This window comes from Melospiza melodia, chromosome 5, assembly GCF_035770615.1.
Source record: "Melospiza melodia melodia isolate bMelMel2 chromosome 5, bMelMel2.pri, whole genome shotgun sequence".
Classification (NCBI taxonomy): Eukaryota; Metazoa; Chordata; class Aves; order Passeriformes; family Passerellidae; genus Melospiza; species Melospiza melodia.
This window is the reverse complement of record NC_086198.1, coordinates 73,328,850-73,347,967: the sequence shown is the minus strand read 5'-3', so window position 1 is coordinate 73,347,967 and position 19,118 is coordinate 73,328,850. Positions and strand designations below refer to the sequence as shown.

The 19,118-nt window shown below is 40.1% G+C and overlaps 1 protein-coding gene across 9 annotated transcripts in view; it reads right to left on the bottom strand.

Annotated features, from left to right (window-relative positions):
• Nucleotides 1-19,118, bottom strand: part of APBB2 (amyloid beta precursor protein binding family B member 2) — a 163,693-nt gene that overhangs the window by 94,011 nt on the left and 50,564 nt on the right. For all 9 annotated transcript variants that reach the window (XM_063157372.1, XM_063157379.1, XM_063157373.1 and 6 more), the window contains exons 2-3: nt 15,587-15,675; nt 8,360-8,466 (exon numbers count right to left, since the gene is read on the bottom strand). In XM_063157372.1, coding sequence (XP_063013442.1) covers nt 8,360-8,405 — 46 coding nt within the window. In that variant the 5' untranslated portion in view covers nt 8,406-8,466; nt 15,587-15,675. The remainder of the gene's footprint in view (nt 1-8,359; nt 8,467-15,586; nt 15,676-19,118) is intronic.

Here is a 19,118-nt window from a genome sequence, read left to right as displayed (position 1 = left end):
TATTCAAATGAAGTGCTGCGGTAGATCAGAGACCACAGCCAATGATTTCCTTCTTGCTGCTCCCTCTGGCAGTGACATCTTAGCTGGACTGAGCTTGGAAGCTGGAAAGAGAAAGCTCAGCAAAGCCAAGAAAGCGAATTATGATGGTGGGCAGAGCAGTTTGGGGAATGCAAGAGCAGGAAAGAAGCAGGGCTGCCAGCACCTTACACATGGTACTCTCAAATCTGTCTGCAGATGGCTCCACACAAATCTCTGAGTTGCTGAGGGTGGGAAGGATCTCTCCAGGCCATCAAATACAACACTCCTGCCCAAGCAGGTAATCACTGCTGCCCTCTCTACTCCACCCTGGATCTGTCCTCACATCAGAATAAAATTGCCACTTCAACTTGATTGCTAAATGCAGCTTCTCCCATTTCCAGCTATTTCCTGCTTCACCTAGTCCTACTGAAATCACCATCTGGTACCAGCTTTCTGTCCTGGCTCCTCCATCCCCCAGAGGCACCCTGCCAGTCCCTGCTGCCACAATAATGACATTCCCCTTTTTAGAGCTAATCATGCTGCCAACCAACTGCAACAGCCTAGCAGCAGTGCTGTTCCTGTTCTAGTAGTGCTCTTACTAATGAGAATCCATAAAGCTGGTCTGTCTTTATGTTGTGTAATTGAGGAAAAAAAACTTCAGATCCTCAATGAGTTGTAGCACTCAAGTTGAATATGTCTTCTCATTTACCATTTTTTTCCTTCCCCTTTCCCACAAAGCCAAACAGTCATCCAGAAAAAAATCCAAGACAAGATGCTTCTCAGAATCAGATTCTAACAGACAAAAAGAAAAATAACAAAAAATATTCATGACAAAAATAAACTAGCTAAATCCACTGTTCCTGTACTTTTCTTTTATTAAGCTAGATACATCTAAATAACCAGTGTATATTTGACTACCTGACTGAAATTTTATATTGCAGAGAACATGGGTCATCTTGTGCTTCTATAGTACTCTTAAATCAAGTAACCACTTTAAGAAAGAAAGAGCAATTCTTTCATTTATATAAGGTATTGCCATGACATGGCATAAAGACTAATCCTGCATTTATGAGGGAAAAAACCAAGATGACCTGCTAAGTCTTTTCCAAATTCAATTCTCTCCCTTTAATTAGATTCTCCCCCATGTGTAGAATGGAACAGTCTGGTAGGCAAAACCAGTGTTGTCGCAGCAAAAAGATGGAGTGTTTTATCTGCTAGCTACTTCTGAGCACAGATAACAAGACCTGTCATTGGATCTATAAGTTCACAGCAATATTTGCTAAGTAAATGGTTGTAATTGTTTCTAATCCCATTGTTTAAATTAAAATGCAGAGCCCTAAAATTATGCTTCTTTAAATTTTCATGTAAATTATTCAATCTCTAAATAAAGATCACACCTTGGACTTATCTGCTAATTTACAAATATCCTTACTTTAATGCAAGTGCTAAGACAGGACACAAGCATAAACATCATTCTCCTTAAACAGAAACACAAACTCAGAAATTGTAGCCTGAATTTCTGCAATTGAGATGACCAATGAGGCAAGAAGGACTTCTGTATTCTGCAGCTTTAATCTCAAATGCCATCCAAAAATAACTCTCACCAAGCCTGAAGGTAAACAGTGTGTAATCAAAGCTGATGAGAAATACCTAAACTGAAGCAAAATGTCTTATGAAACAGAAAGTTAGGATAAGCTGTCTCAGTGAAAAAATGTAGCCAAAATGTTTTGTAGGACAGGCAGCCTACCCATATGCTTGAAAGGAATCAAGGGCCACAGATTTCCCACATAAAATGACTTTTACTGATTCCAAACCAGGGATCTTTCAGCTCCACATAAATTTAACATTGATCAGTTTCTAAATCAGCAAACAGAGCCACTCAAAAGATGATCTATTCCTTACCAGGCTTAAGGAAACCCACAAGGTCCAGGACCAGCTTTCCAAAACAGCACTGGACCAATCCCAAGCTCTTTGATCAGGTGACACAGGCACCAAAAGCAGGAAGGACACAAAGCACAGGTCACAACACTAGCTAGAGAAGTAGGTAAATGTTAACTGAGACTCTGTCAGGTGGAATGGTTAAGGCTCCAGCATAGATGCTGTGCTGGGGAAAAAAAAATTAAACAGATTATTATCAGCAACCACCTCCCACACACCTTGTCTGTGGCCCTGCTATTTGGAGCTCGCAAACACTCCCTGTTCTGCAAAGCCCAGAAACAAGGCTGCAAATTCCTGAGCACAATCTGCCTCTCCAAGAACAACTAACTGCATGCACATAAAGACATTTCAGTTTCCCTTTTTAAACTAATTTATTTTCAATTTCAGATGGGCTGGCATTATGATTTCACCTGCCACACCTTCATCTGCCCTCTGAAGCACACATTACAAATTTATGGCTAGTTATACATTAAACTTTTATCAAACATGGTTATCCAGAAATGTTTTTATCCTCAGATTACCCAGACTGGTAGCAAGAGTTTTGAGCCACCTATTTTTACTGCCTCATAGTTGAGATCTTAGAACACACTTGAAAGAGCATTCTACAGCAGAAAATTTTTCTTTACTGTAAAGTTACACTTAATACTTGTAGTATCAAATTAGGCTCTAGAGATAAAAATTTGAAAATTAAAAAACCGGAAAATAATCTATATGGAAATAAAGAATAAAAGTGTGTTTCTACCTAAAGTATCAATATAAAGAACACATCTAATTTCATTAATTCCTAAGTGTTTGCAAATAATTTCAAATTGCTAACAGTAAGTTAGTAACCAGTTCCTTAGACCAGTGAGTTAAAATAAAAAGCCCAAGACTCAGACACAGAAAAGAGCACTAGAGTGCCAGCTTTTGAACAATGAGACTATAAGGGCTGTCAAGAAAAGCAAATTAAGATTTTGCTTGTTGAAAAGATCGTTTGTGTTCCATGTACATTAAAAACATTTTGTATCTCACCTACGTAAGGTTAGTATATATGTGCACTTTTAACTACATCTGCTAAAGTGCCTGAAAATTGGACTACATATTCCTTGCCTCCAGTAGAGGAACAGAGCTCAGGTACATCAAACCAAAAAAGGTCTCTATATTTCCAGTCTGGTTTTTTTAATCAAAGGTTGAACTAAAATAAGGCTCATTGCGCAAACATCTCAGCAAGGCTGCAAGTTCCCTGCAAAGCTACGTGTTGTCTTCATCCAAACTTCAATGGGATGAATCAGAAATATTTCTAAACATACAACATACTGATGCAGCCAGTAGAGCTCCCTGAGAAGGCTCTGCCCATAGTGCTCATGTATAAAACAAACCACGTGCTCGAAAATGAAATCAAACTATCATATTTGCTTTATGGTTCCCCATAAACTAAGCAGATCAATCCATAATAAAGTGGAAGGAGAACACAACAGAAAAGCAGCTGCACTTACTGGCATTTATATTAATTACACTGAAGTGTGGCCGAAAGCAGATTCAGTTCCAACAAACTTGGCTGCAGAAGACATTGAACAAGAGGAACAGAACAAAGTACTATATTACTGACCTGAACTGCAACATGGAATCTTGAGTTCTTGACATGCCAGCCAAAAACTCTGTTCTTCCTTCTTATCTACAAACACACAGATGCCCACAAGTTACTGAATACCAAAGGAACTAGAGTTTCTGTGAAAGGGGACAAACACAATGCAAATCTGCTACCATGGTGGCTCTCCATGACCATATGCAACCCCAAGTAGAATTACAAGGCATCTGTCTCTGACTCCCCTGTGAAGAAGAAATTGACTGTCAGGATCCTGAGATAGGGCTACTATTTAATCATGCTAAGAAATAAATGCATAAGTGATGACTGGCATTCAGAGCTCTACACAGTCCCTAAAGAAAGCTTTTCATCCGCAGGCTCTGAGTCAGCTCTTATGTGCCAACAAGAGCATGTGCTTTAGAGCTTCAGCAGGATCACTCAAGAGGAAGATGCCACACAGCTTCCTAGGAAAGGCAGAAACCAGAGAGACTTTAATGAAGACAGCAACATATGTCATTGTGTACTTCTGCAATTTCCACTCCATCAGTCATTTGCATTCCTGCCTTCTCCTCAGCTATTATGTGGAGCTCTTAAAGAAACTTAACAGAAAAGTGTCACCTGCCCAAGCATGATCTGAGCAGTGCTACAGCTTGAATCTCATTTACACCAAGATGTCTTTGTCTGGAAAGAAAAGGTCAGGAGATACAGGGCAGGATTTTGCAGATGTAGAATTTTACTGATGCTTCTACCAAGAGTTGCACAGAGCACACACTCCTCCTCCTTGGGGTTAGGTGCCTCTTTGAGTCAGTACGTTGTTATTCTAGGAGCAGCTCCAAGCCCACAGAGCCACACCATGCTACATTTTTACACCAACTCATCTTGTGCTAATGACAGCAATGTAATTGTTGGCACTGGCTGCAAGACTGGAAGTTTGGGGCTCATTCAGGGGTTTGCTGCTATTTATAATGTCACCATTCTCACATTTGTTTCTTCATCTCACTGCAGTGAGATTTTCCAGCAGTTTCATGAAACAACAGCTCCCTTGCAAGCTCAGTGCAATGAAAAGCACAGTTGGGCACTCCTTGGGAAGCTGACAGAGACATAGGCAGAGCAGAAATTTGAGTGTTCCTCAAGGGAAATCAAAACCTAAGTTTATAAAATCAACCCTGCTCTTTCTGCCCTCAAGCACTTTAAATTCTTTATAAGAGCAGCTTTATCATGAAGCAGATGATCATGAAGAACCAAGACTCAAACCTCTCCCGTCTGCAGTCCAGGGGAATGCCATCTCATGAGGAATATTTCCTTTCATTGTCATTCTTGATTTATGATGCTGCAGAAGAATGGTATTTCCCAAAAAAAGTTTGCTTGGGACAAAAAAAGTCATCCTCCAGCAGAAGTTTCTGAGTCAGCTCTAATAATTATATTGCAGAATCACATCAAAAAATCATTCCATATGGACCTTAGTCTGAGTCACAAATAGGTCAAAAATCCTGAAATCCACCCCTACCTGCCACAAATAAAGAGGCTGACTTTAGAGTGGGACACGTGGCACTGCTGTCTGTGGGCAGAGAGGGCTGGTCCTGGAGTTCCAGGTGCAAGCAGGTCCCTTCCTGCCAGTGAAAGCTGATGTGCCACTGCAGGACTGAGCCTCCACCCCTGAACACTCCAAAGGTCAGCAAGGGCTGAACACTACCACCCACATATTTCTCACTTCCAATGTCTGCTGAAAAAGTGGGCTTTTTTATTTAAAGCAGACTCAGAAAACTCTACATTTTAAATTTTTGTTATTATTTCTATTATTATTGTTGTTGTTGTTGCTCCTGTTGTTTAAGCCCTTTGGGAACACTGAATGCCAGCAGGAAAGCACTAGAGTCAAACCCTTCAAAACACTTGGTCAGATTTCAATGCCATGCAAAAGTCTATAACTAAAATTAATGAGTTGTTATGCTGTGGACAGGATATGCATGGACAAGCCCTTTGAAAAGGTTTTTCCCAGGCATACAAAACTCTTTGTGTACAGAAAAAATTTTAGTATGAAACAGAATTTGAGTCTTCCTAAACATCACAAACAGAACCATATTTTCACAAGAGGTGCCGCAGCCAATGCAGAAAAGTGGAGTTTGTGACCAAGAATTAGGAAAATATAAATAAAAAAGCTCAGGAGAAATTAATGAAAGAAATCTGTTTACAAAACCCAGCTTCTCAGTAGGTGGAGACTGTACATCCATTCTTTGTATGTTTTCACAAGAAAAGAAAGAAAACCCAACAAAATAGCACATGAGGGAGTGTTCAATCAGCACAAGCAGCATTAGACAGTGCCAGGGACACACCTAAGACTGTTTTGCTTGCTGACAATAATCAAAGGAGATCATTGCTCTCTAATAACACTTTTAAAAAGTCTAAACCTGCAGGCACCTGTTAAATTCACAGCTCTCCATTTGACAATTTAAACACCTTGCTGGTTTTTATACCTTTAGCACCTGTATAGGAAATGGACTTCCTAGCATTGGGCTTCAAATAAGCCATTTTCTATTTAAGCTGTTATGTGTTTACACAACTATAAAATCCTTTGTTATTCTCACAAGACCACACACTGTCTATCCAATAAGTTTATGAAATCCTTCAACAAAACAGTCAATGCCATAAATGGATGAAATGTTACCTTACCACCTAAAAGGCAATACAACTGCTATACTCTACACAGAGCAAATTCTTCCTGTCACAGATTTATTTAGGTATATGTACAGACAGAAGGTAAAGTTAGGGACTAAAGCTAAAGGCAGCACCAAGCCCTTGATGCACAACATTAAGATTGCAACAACAGTAAACATGAAATACAATAACTGAGATGGTGTAATTACTCATTATTTATGCAAAAAAAACCACAAAAGCAAAGTCCTGTGTTTTACCAGCACTTCCATCAAGATCTAATCTGTTATCAGAGAATTCATTATGATCCACAATTCCCAAATACTGGGCAATTTCAATACCATTATTGCTGGATGTCCAAAACATGTTATGTTAAGCACCAGGAAGCTACACAAATCATATAGCAACAAAACCAAAAAACAAAGAAAGTTTCCTGGCTTAGAAACCTTGACAGGTTAAGGAAAGGGGAAACTTAGCTTAATAAAAGCACGAAGCAGTCATGAAGTAGGTGTTTTGATATCTCTGTCCTCAGACTGAGGGAGTTCTGGTGCCAATTGATTCTGACACAAGTTTTGGCCCTGGCAGATGATGGGAACCCCAGCCTTTCCCCAGGTAAACAATTCTACTTCTTCATGCCTAAAACTGTTCAACTAGACAACAGGCACAGCATTTCAGGCTCTTCTGGTAAGAATGTAATGCCTATCCCTTCTCTCTAAGCAGGAATGGATTTGATACTTTTACACTAGAGTTCCTTAAACATCTGAACTTTAAGTCTGGGCACGGGATGTGAATGTCACGTCTGGCAGTACTCCGAGAGGCCACGTTTGACAGCTAGTGCCCAGAACTAATGTGCAGTGATTCAAACAGATCAGTCCAACTCTACTCCAGCACTGGACCACCAAAGATCTGTCAAAACTGTAACAATCATTTATTTCCTCCATTGTGGTATAGACAATATCCTCAAACAAGTCTTTGGACACAGTATCTAAGCCGTCTCTTATGCACCTTTTTAATGTGTATCCTTATGTCATCTATGATTAGTCTGCAGCAGAAAGTAATCATGCTTTACTGCTGCCTAGGGTTTAGCCCTGTGGTTAGGCAAAACCCCAAATGTCAGGTTCTAAATGCAGGATCTCACCATGCTGTTCCTCATGTCCAGTGGCAAAGCCACCACACAAGTCCCTGTCCTGCCACAGCTGTCAGCTCTCACTGCAGTTTACCACTTGAATCAGCCAATGCAAGTATGTGTGGAGCCAGATGCCTGAAGTGGTTGGGGATTTTAAACAAGTCTTTTAAGGAACAGAAAGAATGTTACAGAAGTGAGAGCTTATCAAGCTGGCTTTGATGCCAAGAAAAGCCTTGTGGGATAGAGCTCTTTTGCTACAGCAGAAGGAGGAGTGAATACAAAAGTTAACCTACCACAACTTCACCTCAGTAGCCTGAGGGATCAACAGAAGGTGCACAAGAACCAGTAGCAGATTTTGGAGGTGAGGTGCTAGCCCAGAGCTCTGCAGGGAGGCCACACCAGCTCACTTCCCATTGTCTGCACTGTGGAACCACTGCAGTGCAGGTGCTGATGGAAGGAGGGAGGTGATAAAATTCTAGGAGCTCCCTTTTTGTACTTCTACAGAAGACAAACTTCAGTAAGGGATGATGTAATACAATCAGGTGTTCAATTGTTACAATTGAATGGGTTACAATTCAGAGGAAAGAAACAATAATATTGAATGATACTGAACTCAAGAATATAAATCTGAACTGGGGATGTTAGCTGCAGTTGTAAGCAATTGAAGCTACAGTGCACAGTGACATTTTAGGTTGAGCTCAAGTAGCTTGTTAATTTAAAGAGATCTGGTATTAAAAGCTTGAGATAGATGGGAAGAGGAATAGCAGCCAACCTTAGAACTCTATAATAAATGAAGTTGGAGACCTTGAACACAAATCACAGCACATTGCAGTAGATCTGTAGATCTGGTCAAGTCACACAGCAAGCCACTTTTTAAAGTTCTAGAAAATACCTTTGCAGTTTAAACAGAAATCAATATACTTACCATTTGGGTACACACACAGAAGGGCTGCCATCGATTACAATAAGTCAGCATTCTTTATAAATACTATTTCAGAATTTACAGGCTTAGCAGCCTTGGACAGCAATAAAGCAAGAACAAAGTGAGAGGAGTGCGTACGTACATGAGCTGCTTGGCCGATAGTGAGCCCCTGGGTAGCGCCTGCCCATAGTGCCCCTCAGCACATTCCCACTCTGGCAGCTGCTCCCAAAGTGCAGATCCAAGTTCTTACTGAGGGAGAAGGAAAAAAAAGTTAAGATTTAGTACAACAGCTGTATCTTTTTCATTAAAATGCTAATGATCCCTACAAATTCCAGGATAACTACATCTATAAATTATTCAGTCACGATGTCAGAGGAGATGAACTGTTGTGCTATACATGCAGCACAAATTTATTATTGGTGGTTGGCCTCCATTAATAAGCACACAAATTTTGAGACACAAAGAAATCTCAGGTCATACAGTAGCTTTTTTTGGTCCATTACAGGGAACAACAAACACTGCAAGAAAGCTTGCTATTGAGCTTTTAATAGAGATAGCCAGTAGGTGAGATTTAAAAACAATGCTTGTCTTAAATTCTGTGAAGTAATCATTAAGCAATCATTTATGAACTGTTTATTATAGAAGCAAAATTTATCCTTGCTACATAACACTGACTGCTTTGTTCTTTCTATGCAGCAGTGTTTTCACAGGAATGCAGGCTATTAACTCATGTATCAATATTCTTGCACCATCAAAACCCTAAGCAAACAAAAAATTGCATGGCACATTTTACAGTCAGTGAGGAATAACAAATCCAAAGTATTAATTGAAGTGCTACTGAAGCTGTCATATCACTAGTATAAAATGTTTTATTCTAAAACCAAGTCCCATTGTTTTTTTCTTTGGTGTAGGATTTTGTACCAAAATACGACTTTCAGTTCTTTTCACCTTTACCTTTTTCTTAGTTTACCTGAATTGCCTTCATATTCCCAAATGTCTATCAATAAATATTGAATGTTAACTGCATCATTTATTAGAATACATTCCCTCTTATTTCATTTACTCCCTTGCTGGAAACACCAGGAAAAGCAGCAAATTCTGAAGAGTGTTTTTCCTTATTCATTAAGGATTTTTAATGTCTCAGGCTGCAGCTACAAGCACAAACTTGTTCTATCCAGGAAATAAAGAGAAATATCAGGACATAGACAAAATAGCACTGCACTGAGAGTGGGAGATCTCCCCAAATCTTCAGGTATGTCAGTTCCCTTACTGAACACAATGCCAGCTTATTCCTGAATTAGATAAGCCTTTATATATACTGGCATCCATGCAATTCTCTGGTGATATAGTCTGGGAGCCAACACAGCTGAAAACTCCATATACAGACACATTTTCAGTCAGATTAGGCTCCTGAAATGGCTGGTGGTAGCTGCACAAGTATTGGTGGCTAGTGAGAGCAAGTGGAAAGAATAGGACCATGACAGCCTGAACTAAAAATGACTTTAAATTGCATAACATTGCTACAGCCTTGGTAGATTACTTCTGAATAGACACCTCTAAGGCTGCACACCTGACAGACCAAACAACAGGTAAAGATCTCCACTGTTTTCCAAATCAGTACTGACAAAGCATGTCCTGTTCAGCTCCCCTCAATGGGGAAAGTTCAGTGAATCTATGAGACAGTGCTCTTGCCACTAAAAGAATTCTGGCTGTTAAGAAGAAAAGGAAGTAGTATGCAGTAAAATTAACATTCATTCAAAAAATCCTGCATTTCTTGTGCAGGAAAATATGGGACAACTCCTTGCCATGGGTCAAACAGACCTTTACAAGTTTTTTGGGTGGCCTACTAGCTCAACTCATTGTAAAGTTGTGCAAGGAACAAACCTGCAGATGGCTGCTTCCCCTTTCCTGTTTTATGGGAATAAAACTAAAAACACATATTTATTAGGTGAAAAAAATTAAGTCACTCCTCACCCTAAATGGACCAAATTCATCACAAAACACAACAGAACAGTCTTTAGCTGTGCAAGGATTAGAAAAGAAAATGACTGTAACAAGAAGAGAGTATTTACCATTCTTTTCCATAGCTTGTGAAAGAGTTTGATCAGTATGTATGGAGCTGCAAGATTATTCATTTGTTATAAATGCATTGCTGTCTTTCTAAAAGGTATACACTTTCCCTAAGCAATCTCACTAAATTATATCAACTGTCTACAGTTGAGACAGGCTTCTCCTTCAGCACCTAGCACCACACCATTGAAGGGGGCCTTTGCACCATATCACAAGAAAAAAGCCTAACAAATAAAAATTAAGACTCCCAAACCTTACAATCATGCTCTCAAACAGCTGAAATAAAGTACAGTATGGTCTTCCTAAGGTAGTGTGCCCACTCTGGGAACAAAACACTCCTTGTAGAGGTCAGGACACAAAAGGTTTGACCATTTTTAAATATCACATTTAAAAACTCCATAAATCTCAGAGGAAAAGACAACATAAAGATAGATTCTCTATATAGCAAAGGTTTTATCAGTTACTGCATAAAATGTGAACTTCAAAGATTTACAAGGTGGACTAAAGCCAACTATCAAAAGCCAATTAAGAAGCAGGGATCAGACAGCAAGTGAAGTTAAACTGCTCCACAAAATAATAGTGATATTGGATTCTAGGTACCAGAGAGGACATACCCAGATCAAGACAAATGAAAATGGTGCTTGGGTTTGGTTTTGGGGTTTTTCTGTGCTGTTGTTTGCTTGTTTTTCTTTAGTTTAGTTTTGTTTTTCCTTAAGAACCATCTTTTGTGGCTCAGACTACCCAAAGCAACCTCCCCTTTCTTTAAACACATCCACTCACAGAGGTAAACCTTGGGGGAATTTCTGCTCTTCAGCAAGCTCAGGGAACTCTTACAGGAATGTGACCAACCTTGTTGGTACCCAAATGCCAACAGCTAAAACATCTGAAAACTAGCCCTTGTTTTCCATATATGCATCTGTGAGACTGATAAAATGGAAGGAGTACTCAAATGTTACTTTTGAAAAATCCCCATATCATGCATGTACAGGTTTGGATTTGGTTTTATTTTTAACTGTACACAACTTAGATATCCACAACTGCACATAAACCTGAGTTAAACCTGAATGTACCTGATAAGTCAGATCAAGTCTTCATATTACTTTTTAACCTGTTGGTTCACATTTGTTTTGTAACAAATGTGTTTCTGAACAGCTTTCCGTGGTTTTTTGCTTCTTATTATAATGCAAAATTGCTTAAAAACGTTTTACGATGATTTTTCCATCTTTATAGTTGAATTTAAAACTACATAGACACAAATGGACATATAGCCTAATAGCTTCTCTTCAAGAAAAAATTGATGTAGCTCTGCCTAAAGTTTTGGGTTTTTTTTAATTATCCTTCCTGATAATCTTCACTGATTCCTTTCAGGTGGCCATCCCCACTCTGCAGCAGTTACAGAGAACCATGGAAACAAAACCTGAGCACCAGCACTGCATACCTGCTACCCAGGGAGCACCTGAAAGCCCTTCACCTCAGGCCAAGTCCCTTTTAGGAGCTGTGGTGACAGAGCTACCAGCTACTCATCATCACACATCATTTGGACACACATCATCTTGGAAAGATGCCATCACTTTCAACTGAGACTGTCATCTTCCTAAGCCATTTTCTTTACAGAGCTTTTCTTGCAACTCTTCCACATTTTTCAGGTTTTATGCCTGCTACATAGAAGCTTCATTTAACTTGTATTCATGTTTTGATACGAAGGAAAAAAAACCCAAAAGACAAACTAAATTCTGGTAGTCTTTGTGAGTTGTTTTTTTCTAATGAGTGAGTCAAACCAAGAGTTCTGTCTATACAGCTGGCACACAGAATCCAGTTTACTTGAATTCCCTTTTGTTTCAGAAAAAAAAAATCATTGTCCAATCTCCATACAATTAATGACCATTAAAGCTATGTTGTGTTTCACCCAAATTTATTTTTTCACACATGCTGCTGCTTATGAGGTCAGCTGACTCCTTGACCTTTCCTGGTTTTCTAGAAGCAACATCTGCTATAAATGCATTTGTGTCCAAACATAAATATAGGTACACTCATATTGGCTGCCCTGATCGCATACAACAGATTGTTGTACAACCTACCCTCACAAACCCAAGAAAAAGCATATGAAAAAAGGAGACGACTGCAAATTAGCTACAGAAGTCATCCAAGTGTGACTGACTACATCACTCAACACTGGCAAGGAACAGCTGCACACAGTGTGGGGAAAGAAAAGGTTATTGCATGGTGTTTCTCAGGGAACAGCTACTCAAGAAATCACACTCCAGCACTCCCTGTGTGATATTCTGACAAACAATGCAATCCTACCTTCCAAGTCTTGCTTTGGATACCAGGAAATAGGTCTGCTAAGGAATGGGTAAGAGGAATGCTGTGCGTTGTTTTAAAAGCACACACAGGCCGCAGGTCCTATACAAAACAGATCCTTACAGCAAAGGGTTAAGACACTGAAAGAAGTTAATCTAGGAGGGGAAAAAAATTAAAGATCAGTCTGTAAGACTCGTGGACGGCTCATTTTAAGAAATCACAATTCAATACACACACACAGATTTTGTGTACATATTTGCATATCTAATGCAAATTTTTTGTTTTTCACTTTGTCTGCATTCAAAGTAATGACTGGCAGCATTACCTGTTGAACAAAAGTACCAAAACAATTCCAACAAGCAAGCAAAGTGCCAGCCAGGCCATTAGGAAGTTGTGCTGCTGATTTCTGGAGACAGCTACAGAGAGTGCACGTTCATTTTCTGTACTAGGAACAGCTATTGGACATGGATCTCACATATCAAACTGCCTCTTGGAGAAAGCACAATGTTATCTACTAGCCACATCTCTTGTATCGTTGCATGTTTGACCTTTTTGGAGGTCATCAACAATTCCTAACCATTAGTTTCATTTAATAACTTCGAACACTTTTTAAAAATAGGTATTTTCATTTCAGGAGCATTTTTTCCCAAGTCTTCATTTACCTAAGAGTCCTCATCCATGCTTCCAGTTCTGCCTGGTAGTGCTCACACCAAGGAGGTTATGCTGTCCTCCCCACCGGCCTTTGCTGAGGCAGAGCCACCCTGCCTCCCAAACACTCCCTCCCCCATCACCTTTGCTGGCTGGCACAGGATTAAAGTGTCCCGGGATCCGGAAAAACAAGAACAGTCCCACAGACAAGAGGATGTCCTGCCTGCACTCCAGCCCTGCTGCAGTTCCTGTGGTTTTACCACACTTGGACCTGACCTGCTCAGATATCTGGGAAGTCCTGCCCTGCCCAAAAAGTCTGGCAACTCCATCCTTTCTCCTTCCAACAAATTCTCAGTACTGAAATTCTTGTTGCATGCAGACATTCTTGCTTGCATTTCTCTATCCTATCCACTTTCTGGCTGCCTTTGTGCTTCTAATTCCTCCCCTAACAAGCTTTGATTTGGATTCTTTCCCTCTTCCATAACTGAGAAGTCCTTCTTGAGGTTTTTTCTTTTTCTTCGTCATCCTTTCCAGGTACTGTGCCACCCACCTGTTTAACTGAGGTTCCCATTCACCATGCAGGGATGGATGCTATTATTTCCCACCCTGTTCTGGAGGGCATCATCACTGTCAATCACTTGAACGAATTTCCTAATGTTTAAGGCTTTATGATACAGACTCTAACTCATCAAAAGCCTGTTTTTCTGAAATTTAGCCTTTCAGTACTTCTGCAGGCAGATCACACAGAGCAAGCTGCATTCAAAACATTCATGGTCCCCTGACAGACAACACATACTTTCTCAGTAGAGAACACATGCTTTTTACATTTATTCTACATTATCTTAATGCAGATTTTGTTCACCAAACAGTAACAGAAAACATCAGGGCATTCAGTGCATAAATACATATATATTTTAACACAAAGGAAAGCACTGTCTATTTTTTTGTAGCACTTGCAAGTTTGTTAAAAATACAGTTAACCTCTTCACTCAGTGCCGCTATCTGAACGGGTATCAGTTAGTGATCTCAATTTTACTTGCTCATTGATAAGGATTTGTTAAGTTAGAAGTAATGTTGCCTATTAAAAAGAAGAACTGCAGTGCTCTGAGCCTCTGGGGCTGCAGCAGGTTGGGCTGTGTGCCACAAGGAAGCCCGGCAAGCTAAGGAGCTGTGGGAGTGCAAAAGCATTACACAATCAAAGCAGTCACCACTGGGAAACAGATCTCCCCATAAAGCCTGAACCAAGAGGGCAATATTTCAGACATATAGTCTGAGCCTCATTTACAACAAGATCCATGAAAAGTATTTTTCAAAGCTGACTGTTTGGTATTAACAGTATTTCTGAATGGGAAGGTACTTATTTCTTCTGCAGTTAGAGATGCCACTGTGCTCTTGCTTTCTGTGAGAAGCTTACCAAGCACAGCTAGGTTTTCCATTGTAGCATTTCACCACTACTCCAGGTACACTACTACAGGTCACCACCATCCATGAGGACTGTACCAAGTAAAACTCTGGTAATGATCACATCAGCAAAAGCCCAAAAGAGTGCTGCTGCATTTCAGAAACTTGGAAAGGCAATAGTGATGGAAAAAGCTTCCTGCCTCTATCAGCAAAGAGAGCAGTCTCTCCACAGGGCTCTGCCAGCACAACTACTTGTACAGCACAGACCAAGAGACATGCTTAGCCCAGGTCATCCAGCTAACACCACTTGCTTTATGGGCAGGTAGTTCCAGACTTCTCATATACCTTATTTGAGAAGATGAGAAGCCCTGCTGGCTTGCCAGGTACTGGGAAATACATCCCCAGCCTGGCAAATTCATGTGAGAAGGAAGGGAAAGCCATGGCATCAGATGCTGCTGGGGAGCATGACAGCAGATAATCTCTCCACACACAGCTACAGAGCCCTGTGACTCCAGCTGAGGCTGTGGGCCTCCCTCCCTCTCCCAGACCCACAGAGAACCATGTGGGTACATCACAGGAGGCTGCACAGAACACTGATATTCAGCACAGGAGTCTGCATCAACAGATAGCATTACTGCCACCACAGAGGAGCAGCACTGCTGTGAAACACCTCTGCTGAGTACAGCTTTTTCCCACATGAGGTGGCAGAGAAAGTTATAGTACAGCTACTCTGCAAAAATAGATACACCAAGAACTGTGGCTGGAGTACTAGAAGAACTGGACTGCCACTGTTCATTAACATCATGACAAACAATGGAAGTGCTGCATAGAAATACAGGTACCTCCAGTCTCTGTGCTCAAACTTCAGTGTTTAAGATGTGAGACATGAAAGGTGCAGAAGGAGTGCCCCCACCCTAGAGGATCCCCAGACATGGAGCAGGTTACTCACTCTTCCCAGCTTCTTGTGGAAAGCCTGTTCAAGAGCACCAAGTTCTGGAGCACCAGCACCCTCTGAGGTCGCTGCAGAAATCAGGCAAGCTGCAAAACAAAACCAAATCATGTATTTTAATTTATGAAGAGTCAAGAGGCATTAATGAAAACTACTGAGCTTGCAAAGGTGCAGGATACCAGAAGAAGCAGCAGGAGCCTGGGAATCAGAAGAGCACTGACAAATGACTGAGTAACCCAAGCAGCCACCTTCAGTTTACACAGGAGAAGTAAAAGCAGAACAGAGGATCCAGGCACCCCAGGGCAGGGATCCTCCCACACCTAGCAGGGGTCACTACCTGCTGCCAGACCATGGCAGCTCAGGTATGTAAGGGACACATTGCAAAGCACACTTTAAATTCTCTCTGTCTCTCTCTCCACACTGCAACACAGAGCTGCCGTTTTCCCCTGCACAAACACCGAATATCATGAAGAAAATTAATCCAGATGATAGACATGAGCCCAAGTTATGAAAAAGCAGCAAGAAGTGCTCAGTAAACAATGAGTTCATAAAAAATCATGTTTTCAATTATGCTTGCGCTCAGTAGACATCAAGTATATAATTTATTTTTGCAATGTCTGTACACTGCATCACAGTCATTTCACCCCTGGCAAGTGGTTACATTAATGCAGTGGCATTTGGTACTGAAAAATATACATGTATTTTACCAATACATAATATATATACAATACCGAAATATATATATATAACCTCATACAATGAGGTTATCCTCCCATCAAAAGATCCTCCAGCAGCAGCAAGATATCTGTCAGTCAAACTATGGTTCTAGGATTCAGGGTGGTGTGCAACTTTCTGTTTGCTCCCCCACGCAGAGAAAATAAATATGCAAGACCAAAGATACAAATCTCATCTGCAGTAGAGCTTATATAATATTTTTTCTTTATTAAAGCAAAAGTCAGGCTAAACCAAGCCAAATTATAGTCTATTTTAAAGAGAGGTTTATATTTTTCTTTGTTCTAACAGAAATCCAAGAACAATAAATTCTAGAAAGCACTGAAACAAAACAGATCATTTAAGAGAGCTAAATACATTCTTGCTAAAAAATATATTTGTCCTTTGAAACTTGGAAATATAACTTTTTTACGCTAGATAAAAAGTAATTTTGAAATATAAAGCTTTTTTAAAAAAATCAAGAAAATATACTCACTGCATTTTCAATAATACATTTTACTTTAAAGAAAAGTTCTTCAGGAAGAAAACATACCAATGCTCATTAAACTGATACTCTAACCCAATTTAGCACATTTGTGCACTTCTGTATCAGATGATTTCAGTATTCAAGAGAGAGGAAAAAAAAAAGAGGGAGAGAAACAAAGCACACATGTTAACACCTTCCTACCAGGAAAGCCAAGAAACCAGCAAGTTCCTGCTGAGATACATGGGTTTATAGAAACACAACTTTCTGGGTCAAGTGCTGAGACCCCAAACTTCTTCACAGGCTGAGCATACACGGCAGCTTTTCCAAATAATTTAAAAGAATTTCTTCCCAATACAATCAAAAAGATGCATCTGTCTGTCGTGGCATTGCCATTTTTAGAATTAATTGTTTTCATCCTATAAATCAAACTTGTCCTAAACCACGCCTAGAGTAACTGCAACTGAAACAGTAATCAATTCAATAAGCTCCAAGATAATAAAATAATCTCAAAGTCTTTTTCTCCTGAAAGGAGACAGTTTTTTAACACAAACTAAGATAAGGTCAGCTTCCAGACCTGAGATCAGAGGAAAGCCTGAAATACAAAATACAGGTCTGAAAGGTAGGAATGACCAGCCTCTTCAACAAAACAGCAAACAGAAAATTGCAAAACAAAGTTTCATCAGCAGATATTTGACCTCTGACCAAACAGGACCTTAACACTGATGGCATAAATTCCTGAAACTGTGCTACCACACACCCAACATTTTCTATTTCCCAGTTGAGAATCCACCACCCCGAGTATTTTTCCTTTCCTCTGAATCCTGCTGAAAACGTCCACTTCTCCACCCACATTTTTACCACATTGCCTGCCTTGAAAATTGGCAGACTTGAAAATGAAGACAGGAATCTTTTTTCATCCTGTTTAAAAATCCTCATATTTCAAGAAAGGCTCAGACAGCCAACAGTGGAGCCAGCTCAGCCTCCCAGACCTATGCAAGCAGCAATAACTCATTTAGGGCTTTATTAAAAGCAGCAAATTGAAAGGCAATAACATGCAGGCACTGATACCCTTAGTAGAGAAGTAATGAGCAAATGTCTAACGCCCACAGATGACAAAACAGTAAAATAACATTACCATTACTGAAATAAACAAGGGATTGGTTGAGGCAATAATAGGTGCAAGTTTAAGAATTGTCCTTATCTTCTTCTTTTGCAAAAATGTGGTGATGTGAGCTCAAATATGTGAGCTACATGCATTTAAAATGGGATTTCTGGGTTCTTGGATTTTCATAGGACACAGACCTGCAATCCTGTCTTCACCTAGCCTAAGAAAGAAGTGATGTCACAGAAGCCAGTGTGAAACATGATCTTGAGCACATTACAGAATTTCAGCTAGAAACAATAAAATCAAACAGAAAACACCAGTCAGCATAGAAAAAAATTGGGAATTATTGCTCTTCCTGAGAAGCTAGAGCAAAAACATACTTTTGTACATATCTCAAAACAGAGACAGACTTCTGATAGACTCCCCATGGATTTGTAACGTGTAAACTCGGGCCAAATCTACTTTCCTGAGGTTTAGCAGGAATTTACCAACCTAGGAATCACTGCAGCTTTTTTCTACTTCCCCACTGCAGCTTGCGCCTGGTGGCTTCCTGCTAACAGCTGAGAAGGTAGCTGGTTTTACAGCTCTCCTTTCCCACTCCTTGTTATTGGTAAGGGACTTGAAAATTCAGGTTAATACAAAAGAGGCAGGTTTCCAACCACCAAATGTCAGCTGGAGTCATTCAGTACCAATACGAGTTCTATACTTTAGAAACTCTTTCTCCTGAAGCACACACACTAGATTAATAGTGGGTCGGTCAGCAATAGCATTCTATTTTTATTTTGTCCTTATATAATAAAATAACCTGCACCAGCAAGATCTTCAGATGTTTCTGTTGACATTGAATGAGGAACTCTGATTTAAATCCACCTACACCTAAAAACTGACACAAAAAAAAAAATCAAAAATATTCATCAGCTCTTCTTCTCTGCATAATAGGCAACTGCTTCTCAGATGGGCTGCAGAAAAGAGCAGCCAGACTGGAGCTGGGGGTGGCATTTCTGTCCAGGGAAAGCAGCAGATAGTCTTCTACTTCTTCACATTGAAAGCTCATTCTATATGAAAATAAATCTATTTATTTGAATCAGGGAACACAAAGTCTAAGAATTCTATCACTCTGGAGCACCCCTCCTGCATCCATTACAGTAATGGCTATATATTGCTACTGGACTGCAAACCTGTTTGTTGGGCAGGATGAAAGGGTGCAAAAGTCAGTAGGAATCCAGTTG